The 10872-nt window shown below is 43.9% G+C and overlaps 1 protein-coding gene across 1 annotated transcript in view; it reads right to left on the bottom strand.

Annotated features, from left to right (window-relative positions):
• The window catches only part of DGKI (diacylglycerol kinase iota), a 273413-nt gene that overhangs the window by 6686 nt on the left and 255855 nt on the right, over positions 1 to 10872 (bottom strand). The window contains exon 29 of the mRNA XM_023530296.1: positions 10500 to 10620. Within this exon, the coding sequence (XP_023386064.1) occupies positions 10500 to 10620 (121 nt within the window). The remainder of the gene's footprint in view (positions 1 to 10499; positions 10621 to 10872) is intronic.

The following is a 10872-nucleotide window of genomic DNA, read 5'->3' as shown; positions in this document are numbered from 1 at the left end:
CTCTTCATCCCCTCTCTGTTCCGCTCATCTCTGCAGCCCCCCTCCAATGTGGCAATCATCAAAATGTTCTCTGAATCTATGAGTTATTTCTGTTCGGCCTGTGCATTTATTTTGTTCTTTAGATTCCATGTATAAGTGAAATCATATGGTATTTGTCTTTCTCTGTCTAACTTACTCCACTCAGCACAATACCTTGTGGGTCCATCCATGTTACCGCAATTGGCAAGATTTCATTCTTTGTTATGGCTGAGTAATATTCTATTGTATACCTGTACCACCTCTCCTTTATCCACCACCCATCGATGGGCACCCAGGATGCCTCCATATCTTAGCTACTCTCTGGTAAACCCCTTGAGGTTGTGGCCTATTGACTTGTCCACCACTGTGTCCTTCCTTGGTGCCTGACATAGAGCCTGGTGCCAAGCAGATGCTTAAATGTTTGGTTGAATGAATGTATAAATGGGCTTGGAAGTGCCAACCATGGTTCTGAGTATTGAGCATTTTAGTCTTTAGAAATATGGTCCTGTTGATTTGCTCTCTATATTGCTGGATATTCGTTATCACTGAAAATTTACTTAAGTGATTACTTATTATGTAATCAGAAGAAAGAGAAGAAGAGGTTAGGACTTTCTAACCACAAGTCATTGGTCAAGGTGAAGATGACAGATATGGGACTTTCACAATCCTCTTGGTCACCCAAGAGCTATATCATCATCTTTGCCTTCTCTCTCTCACATCCACTGGTCATCAGGCCAAACAAACCTTCCCTTGCGATGTCTGTCCTATTTGTCTCTCTTATTTGTCTTATTTGACAAATAGGCCTCCTGATGGGTCTCCGCCTGAAACATAATTAGCATGAAGCAATCACTACTAAGAAAAATAAAAAGGTCTTATACATTTAGATTTCCAGATTTCCAATTCATTGTATTTACTGCTTTCTCTCAAGTATTTAAAAAACTGAAGTTCATGGTCTTTCACTTGCAACTACCTTCTCAATTTGTTCCCAAGGTTCCATTTTTCCATACAAGCCAAACTGGTAAGTGTCCTGTCAGCCAAATATTTCTCAGGCAGTCACAGCTCTAAGAGCTTATTCCTTCATCTGTCTCTATCCAAAACAGCCTTCCTTTTCATAGCCATATGCCTACATCTTACACATTCTTTTTTAAAGCCCAGTCTGTGGCAAGGTCCTCTGAAAAGATCACCTTTGACAGAAGGAATCTGTCCCTTTTCTGAACTCCCAGAATACCTCTTTGGTTCTACCCTGTGCTGCGTATTCGCTTTTCAGTTGTATGCCTTGTCCCGTTATTTATTCTAAGTCCTTTGAGTGTAAGAATACTTTTATTACTTTTCACATCCCTCCAGCTTCTACTCTATATTTAGGATTCGACAAAGAATTAACTCCTTCATTTTTGTTCCTTAGTACTGTGGTTCTAAAGGAAAATGAATGATTGCTACCCCGCCCCCGACACACGCCCACACCCAAGGGCGTTCAAAGCAGTATGGTACAGTGAGCAGAAGTGAGGGCTCTGGAGCTGAAGCTCCTCGGTTTAAAAGTCCAGCTCTACCTGCCACATACTAGGTCTTGGGCAAGTTCATTTAATCTCTTAGACCCTTGACTGTCACATATATCAAGTAACACAGATAACTATATTTATCTCACAGGGTTGCTATGAGGTTTCATAAGTTAATACAAGTTATGTGCTTCAAACAGGAGCTGACACACTACACACAATGCTTGAAGTTTAGATATCACGAGGTGTCCATCCTCTGACAACACGGCAGGATGCACTACGTCAAGATGCTGGCACATCAGTGGAGAAAGGAGATAAAAAGCGGCCCATTCGCTCCCACTTGCATTTGAAGCCTCCAATTATACATTGTGAGAACCAATACCCCAGGCCTATGCTATGGCTGACAGGACCCGCTCCGCAAGGTCAGGAGCAAGGAGGCTTAAATGGTCCTTTCAAGGAGGTCCTGTCACCTGTGCAAACCTTTCAAGCCATTTATTTTGAAAGGAATTCTGTGAATGCCAATAGCCCAGCCTCACTGTAGTTCTGCTCCCATCCTTACTGCCAGCGGCACAGATATTTGGGCACCGAGTCCTTCTCTCGTCTCCTCCTGTACTCGACAGTCATTCCACTCTCGGAGCAGCACCTCCCACCACGGGTCCCTGAACTCCCTGGTCTGAGCCTGCACACAAGCAGGAGGACACTGAGCAGTGCGATCTCTGCTAGAATGGCACTTAGCGGACACTCTGGAAGTGGGGACAAGAAAGAGAGAGGACCTCGTTCCTCAACTTTCTGACAAGAATCACCATAAATGCTGCCACCCCTGAGTGATTCCAGGGCCGATTACTCGGTTTGTGAGTGAGGCCTGTGGCCACCTAGATCCCCGCTTCTCCCCCGGTATCCTCAGCAGCTGACAGAGGTGCCAAGACTGAAACCAGGTGCTTTCGCTCTTAGTTAACAACTAGAGAAACTCCAGTTAGAGCTTTCGGGAATGGCTCTAGAATGACCAACTTAATTAACCCAAGCTTTCCCCACCCTCCCATCAATACCTGCCATCACGAAACAGCAGATATTGTAAACACTGGCAGACAAACAGCCAATGAAGAGGGTAGGGTGGCAGCTGGCTGATCACAGATAGGCGTGGGGAGCCGTTTTGAACAGCACAGCTACATTTTCTAATGATTTTTATAACCTGCTTCAAAACAACTGTTTGCACAGTGCTAGCAAGAAGGGGTCACAGAGGAGGCAACAAGGAGGAGGCTGAGCGCCAGGTGCAGCCTGAGACAAGGCTATGGTTTCTCTCCCCACGCGTACCTTCAATGACCCATCGGGAGCCATCGTCGATACTATGTCACGCTGTTTAATAGTTCTCTCCGCGGTTTAGTCGCATTGGTATAAGATTTGAAGGGGCGATGGCTAGAGAAACAAAAATAAGCAACAAAAACCACAAAAGTTTTCTTGAAAGAAAAAAAAAGCATATAAAAAGAGCATCTGTGGTTTTGCAAAGTTAATTTGAGTCTCACGAATAAGGGAGAGAACAAGAGAAAGAGAGAAGAAATAAAGACAATGAATTCTTTCAATCTGTATCAATGGTGAACATTTGGGTTGGGCGCTTATTTTGTACTTTATATAAACATATGTTCTGATTGTGGATACGATGCCATGTCTCCTAAGGAATGTGAAGGAATACCATTAAATTGTCCGGAGAGAAGCCTCAAGTGTTCCCTGGGTATAAAAGGCAGTTTGGGCTCTGACAGTCCTAGGTTTACTGCAACGTCCCGCACTCCATCCCGGAGGGGACCTGCGCCAGGAAACAACTGTGAAATCCGAGTGAAGGGATAGGGGCACACGCTCTTCCAAATAATTTTCAAGAGAAGACGATCATCCTCCCTCCACAGCCCTGCACCAGCTGTCACCAGAACCCTGCATATCATACTCACATCAGACTACTCTGCGCTGTGGTTGTTTAGGCTCGTTTCTGTTCCCTGTGCTGGATTTTAGGGACGTGGAGGGCAGACACCATATCTTATATTATGTATGAGTTTTGGCACAACTTCACTAATCTTCAGCTTTTCCCGCCTGTCAAATAAAGATAACAGAACTTACTGTGTACAGTTGTTGTAAAAATTAAATGTGTTCCTATGTGAGGCGTTTTGAATAATAAAGATTAGCAACGATTATTACTATAACTTTTTTTTTCCTCAAAAGCATGTGGGACAGAATTCATCTCTAAGTGAGTTAATGAATGAATGGAAGACATTTGAAATCAATGTGGATCCTAGCCAATATCCTATTTTTTTCTCAGAGAAAGATCCATAAATGGAACATGGATTTAAAAGATGGTGCTATCTGGAAAACTATCTGAAAAATGAGAGAAAGAAAACTATGTACATGTCAGTATTCAGGTGAAGGCCAGAGAACACAAAAGGCATTAAAACTCTCCAAATCCCCCAACACAAGAAAGGGAACAAAGCGGTAAGCAGTCCAGCCTTCCAAACTGCCACAGGCTCTTCCACTGGCTCCCCCTGTTCTTACTGGTGCAACTTTATCAATATCGCCCTTGCATTGTGTGTGTGTGTGTGTGTGTGTGTGTGTGTGTGTGTGTGTTGTGACATGCATCCTTTAATTTGTTTCCCACACCAAGGCATCCAAACCCCCTTTGCTATTCCTTCCTTCCACCTCCCCACGGCCTCTCTCTCCGGACCTCATTTCCCATTAGTCTCTCTGACGCTGCCAGCAGACCATTTCCAAATCCTCCTGTGGCCCAGGACAAAAGCTGCACAGATGTGGGGAGAGCTGGCACTGGGAACTCTAACGGCACCGTCATCCTGTCCCAGCGGGATGGTGGTCGGTTCTCTAGGGTGGGAGGGGGACCCGAGGCAGAAAAAGGGGGGGTTAAAAAAAAAAAGAAAAGAAAGACTGAGGCAGAGAAAAAAAGGAAAGACAGAATAAGCCATTGAAATTAAAAAGGAAATGCATGAGTGAGATTTCTATCAGGAGACACGGCAGGGGGCGGAGGGGGTAGGAGTTGGGAGGATAAAAACAAAAGAGCCAAAAATGTGCAGGGCGGTGAAAGATGAACACCACAAAAGTGTCTTGGGGGGTAAAACGAGGGAGGAGGGAGCGGGTAAAAAGATGGTTGAAAGGAGCTGAAAAGCAGGACCGGCTGCGGGGACCTCGGCCGGAATCCCTCGCATCCTCCTCTCTGCACCCCATCCCCGTGGGGATGGTGAGCTCTCTTCCTCCTCCATTCTCTTTTCAACCCCATCCAAATGCCCGAAGTCCAGTTTTTCATAAACGAGGTAAGCAGCATGCTGTGAATCTGAGAGAAGATATCCCAATGAAGATGCAGGAGGGAAAAAATTCAAGCCTCCTCCGGCTTTCAGAGCACACCAGGCAGCTCATGTCCCCCGGCCCCCCAGCCAGGTCTGAATGAGCCTTTAGAAGAGAAATAACACTGGGAAAGGCAGTGTCTGGGGGCGTGAGCTCTCACGACGCCTGTTCAGTGGAGTGTCCTCCTGACCCCACTGCTCACCACGTATGCCCAGTGAACAGGGCAAAGCAGAAGGGACAGAGGGGCTGGCTGGAGAGTAAGGACACAGTAAACAAACAGGACACATTATTCCTGTCGTGCACCCCAAAAAGGGCCCCCATTCCTCAGAAGCCTTCTCACTGAAGGCTTCTTTATAGTTAGGTCTTCGAAACAGGTTTTAAGCATTTATAACACATAGAGCCACAGGAAAGACTTGAACCAAATTTTTAAAAAAAAATAAAAAACGAAAACTTCAAGAGATTTGCAGCCTTCTAGATGAGGAGTGCCCCTTTGGATCTCTGGCACAGTGTAAAAAAGGTGTTTGGTTTTTTTTTTAATTTACATAAATTCAAACTGACCAGACCTGTCTACTGCAAATCGGATGCTAAGTTACATAAATACGGTGACATTGTCTGGACTCTGCCCCCAAATGCCAGCCTCATACAGGCCTCTTGGAAAACGTGGTCTTCCTTGTCAGACCAAGGGAATTCCAGTCATCATCATTATTAAATTACAAGAGACTATTTTTCTGAGTGGAGATCGCATTAAGAAAATAATTACAGAGTAGAAAAGGGTCACATTTTCCATATACTTGTCCCTGACTTCAAGAACATTGTAATTTAAAGCAGTTTCTATAATTTAAAAGAGACAAACAGTTCTGCATAGATAGTTTCAATCCCAAAACACACAGGTTAATACAAATTGTCGCCAGCAACTAAAGATATTAAAACAAACAACAATAAAAACGGTTGAGCTGAAGTACCGAGCTCTTAAGGAACCTGGTGAATTAGGCCGATTATGTCAGAAGATTTTTACATCCATATCCTTGAGTAAATAGAAATAATGAGATTGAAGTTAAGCATGAAATTGACAATGCCTGTCAGCTTGATAAATACTAATTGCAATAAAAATCAACTGCGATTTAGTTTCCATTATCTGACTCTGTCACTAAAAGTTTAAGAATTGCTATTCATCGAAAAGGCAATGACCCTTGGACTGTAGAGAATAATAAGACTTTATTTTTAAATGGAAGAGCTGGATTGTTCGTCGCTATCTCCACAGTCTCACTCAGGTATCTCCTGGCCCATCAGAGATGCCGGCCAGGCCCAGAGAGTATAGGATGCCACCTGTGACCACGGTGTCTGTTTGCCTGTGCATGGAGTTGGGGTGATAATAGGAATCTGAGGTTTTTCTCTCATTAGCATAAATACTAAACCACCTGATTTATAAAATCTAACAACAACAACAATAACAACAAAAACCTAGAGAAATAAGTACCCTCCCTCCCAGAAATTAATACATTTCGTGACAGACAGCACCGTATCGTGTGACTCACCCTTTGCAAAAAAAAAAGACACTGAGGGTTGAAGAGAAAGCACTTTAGTACTGGAATGTCTGGCTTTGGTCAAAGCCCTAAGAGACTAACGTGCCAGCCCGATTTCGTGCCAGGCAAACGATGCATGTGCCGGCCTACAGGTGGCGTTAGAAACTCCAGACCCCGCAAGCTTGGGCCACCGGGGTTTTAGAGGTGCTATTATTTAAGGCTGTGGAAAAAAGAGTGGCGAGGGAAGAGAAAGTCTGCTGCGTCCGAGTTACATCCTCCCAGGCAGCATCACTCGTGCTCCTGGGGAGACTCGACTGAGGAGACGGTTTTCGGTTTTGTTCGAGTATAAGTATGTCCCAAATACTGCATGGGCCATACTTATGCTAAAAAAAAAAAGTGGGGGAAGACAGCGGGGAGCTGCACTTGTTTAAAAACTTACAAAGTTAAAGAATTATTGTTGCTAAGCAACCTTTGGATTCAGAACCATGAAAAATATAAAAGCAGGGCTCCAGGGGATTTTAGATAAGTCCGTATTCAGATAATGAGAAGATATGCTAATTATTTTCAGCTGAAGAAGATGGAGAGTAAGGGAGGGTGGTAGATTAAATACTGTGACCCATTGTTTGTAGCTCCTTCCATGAAGCGGTGGGGTGTGCCTCTCTATCTCCTGAGTGGGGCTGACCCTGTAGCTGTAGCTCCTTGTAGAACTATCCAATCTGGCCCCGTGACATCTGGAAGCTTCCATTGCTACTCTACTGGAATCCTAGGATCATCACACTGTGAAGAAGCCTGGGATAAAAGACCAGGCACAGAGAAAGGCTCAGGCGTCCTGGCCACTCCAGCCATCCTGGCTGAGAGCCCCAAATACGTGACACTTAATATTCAATATGGACTCAGTCAAAATGGCAGCTCACTGTAGCCTCGTGAGCGAGACCAAGTGAGGCTCCAGCACATAACTGACACAGAGAGGATCCTGGATGGAAGGGAAATGCTTGTTCTTCTGGACAAGTAAAGAGAGACACAGGTTCCTAAACCGTGTCATCACTCAAATAGTGGCTCACCTGACTCTGAAGAGGGCATGTGGGTATTAAACAGCCTCACTATGCAAACACGCACTCAATCGCATTGGGTGAAAGGACAAACTAGGAAGAAAGGACCGAGAATGATCAAGAGGATGGCAACTAGGAGCTAATGGCAAATAAAGTGACAGTATGTATCTAGAGGTCATTTCTAATACGAAAAAAATAACCAGAGAAGCTTTGTGACTTCATGCACCACCACTGGGGCTGAGTTCTGCTTCTCACAACTAGTGTGTGTGTGTGTGTGTGTGTGTGTGTGTGTGTGTGTGTGTGTGTGTGCAGCAAGGAGAAATTATGCCACCACTGCTTTTGCAAATCTTGTCCAAAGAGGACTGCTTTTAACCATAATGAGATACCATCTCACACCTGTTAGAATAGCTGTAATCAACAGGTCAAGTAATAACAAATGTTGGAGAGGATGCGGAGAAATAGGAACCCTCATACACTGCGGATGGGACTGCAAATTGGTACAGCCGCTATGGAAAACAGTATGGAGGTTCCTCAAAAAACTAAAAACTGATCTACCATATGATCCAGCAATCCCTCTACTGGGTATTTACCCCAAAGACTTGAAAACCCATATCCGAAAAGATATTTGCAGTGGCGAGGGGAGCAGGAGATGGATGGCGCATGCCCCACACGCAGCACCGAGGGTACAGCTTACCCACCTGTGCTTTCCGGGGCTGTGGACAGGTGTGGGATTGCCCAACCCCGCCCACAAGGGAGAAAGAAATCCTCTCATGACCACCATCTTATACTACCACCCTTTCCATTTCCTAAACCACTCTTTCCAGCCTAAGGGAGGCCAAGGGTTCAAGCAAACTCTTCACGGTGAGAAGGTAATAAAGACAAAGCAGGTGAGTCTCATGTGACTGACAGTCTAAGACTTACCTTATGAGGTCCTTGTCAAGATTCGATGATAAAATGTATTTAGTATCAGCATCTGGCATATAACATGTGCCGGATAAATGGTAGCTGTGTTATCTACTTGTGGCTTTACAATAGGACTTAAAACATCTATATACGACTGTTTTAAATTTAATTATGCATGCGATTATATTTTTTCTTTAGCTTGCAATTGATTGAAAACAGTGACTGTGTTTTATTTGTGTGTGTGTGCTGGTCTATAACAGGCAGTTCCTATTAGGGACTCCAAATATTTGCTGAGTAACTGAACAAACAAACGAACGCATGAATGAATGAATGAATGAATGAATGAAATAAGATATTTGAATTGAAAAAGAAGCACAAAAAGGAATATGAATGTCTACGAATTAATATACTTCTCTTTTACAGCCTGCATTTGGATGCCTAGAGGGCAGGCCACAGGCTCACGGCTAGGGGTCACAGAAAATCTTCCAGGATCTCTATCACGGATAGAGACTGTCCCTCTCCTTCTCCCTCCAAAACAGCCAAGCCAGGCAGATTTTTTCCCCCTTTATTCCTGTTCTTTATCCTAGAAACACTATAAACATGAAAAGCTGAAAGGAAGAGTTCAGATTTAGTAATCATCACGTGTGTTTATGCCTCTACAGGGCTATTTGAAGAAGACGCTAAAATACATGGCTACTTCCAGCAGATGTTCTAACACTAAATCAGATGCCCAGGTAGGAAGCTGCCTAGGAGGCGAGCATGGACCGCCGTAGAAGACAGAAAACTACTGGATGCTTCCATAAAGAATAAAGTGTGACTTGAGCCAAAAAGTTGAAAGAGATCCAAACAGCAAAAATAAATAAATAAATACGTATGGACAAAATACACTCATTAATCCTCAGAATGATCAGCTATGAATATGGATTAGGTACATGGTCCCAACCCCTAAACACAAAAGCTCTTCCCTAAACAATAAGGTACATTATGCCAGGCTGCATTGGTTTTTGTCTTTTATCTTTTAATTAACCAGTTGCCAAATGCTCTGCAAAGACCTTGATATGAATACTATCTCTTGGGCAGAAAACCTAAACAGACACTTCTCCCTAGAGGACATACAAATGGCCAACAACTATATGAAAAGATACTTAACATCACTAGCTATTAGGGAAATGCAAATCAAAACCACAGTGAGATACCATCGCACACCTGTTAGAATGGCTGTAATCAACAGGACAAGTAATAACAAATGTTAGAGAGGATGCGGAGAAAAAGGAACCCTCATACACTGCTGGTGGGACTGCAGATTGATACAGCCACGATGGAAAACAGTATGGAGGTTCCTCAAAAAACTAAGAATCGATCTACCATATGATCCAGCAATCCCTCTACTGGATATTTACCCCAAAGACTTGAAAACCCATATCCAAAAAGATATTTGCACGTTGATGTTCATAACAGCATTATTCACGGTGGCCAGGACATGGAAGCGACCGAAGTGTTCTATGATAGATGACTGGCTAAAGGAGCTGTGGTACATATATACAATGGAGTATTACTCAGCCACAAAAAGAGATGAAATACTGCCATTTGTGACAACCTGGATGGACCATGAGATAATCATGCTAAACAAAATAAGCCAGACAGAAATAGTTGAAAATCACATGATGCCACTTATATGTGGGATATAAACCTAAAAGCAACAAATGAACAGGACAAACAAAAAGAGCCTCATGGTCATGGACAATAGACTAGTGGTTACCAGAAGGTAGGGAGGAGGGGGAAGGTAGACAAGGTAAATGGGGTCAAATATGTGGTGACAGAAAGAAATCTAACTGTGGGAGGTGCAAACAGGGTAAAAATATATGCCTTACTGTTAAAGTGTACAGCTGAAACTTACTGGATTTCATTAACCAATGTCACCATAATAAATAAACAAACAAACTAACAAACAAACAAACAAAATAATATAAAATAAAATAAAATAGAAAGAAAGAAGAAAAGGAAACTATCTCTAGGAATTGATTGATTAAGCTTCCGGTATGGGGCAGTGGCCTGCACTCCCAGCCGCCTCAGCTAACCAGAGAGAGTCAGCTGACAGCTGGAGAGCGTTGCCACCATTCCGAAGATGAAAGTCAACTCGGATTCGCGGACACGAGCTCCTCGATTTCGCTGCGCGGACTCACCGTGGTCAAGGATGTACTTCACGATCTCCCCGTTGCCGGTTTTGGCCGCGTGGTGAAGGAGTGAGCAGCGGTCTGGTCCCTGAATGAGCAGGCTGCCTCCATTTTTATAGCTTTCTATTAGCTGAAAAAGAGACATAGGAAAAGCAGCTCAGACAGAGTCCGGAACGAGGAAAATGGCTAACCGGTGATGAAATAAGTGCAATGCAGCAAACTACCAATCCTTCCAGCCACAGAGGACGCAGAGAAAAGTCAGCGAGATGAATTGTGCTCTCGCTCTAACAGATGGCCAGCTTCTCGCTCACTTTGGGGAGGGTACGTGGGTGTTGAACGGCCTCAGGAAACTGAAACACGCTAAAGTACTTCTTTTTTTTTT

This window comes from Pteropus vampyrus, unplaced genomic scaffold (assembly GCF_000151845.1).
Source record: "Pteropus vampyrus isolate Shadow unplaced genomic scaffold, Pvam_2.0 Scaffold48, whole genome shotgun sequence".
Classification (NCBI taxonomy): Eukaryota; Metazoa; Chordata; class Mammalia; order Chiroptera; family Pteropodidae; genus Pteropus; species Pteropus vampyrus.
The sequence above is the reverse complement of the archived record's forward strand: the minus strand, read 5'-3'. Positions and strand labels throughout refer to the sequence as shown.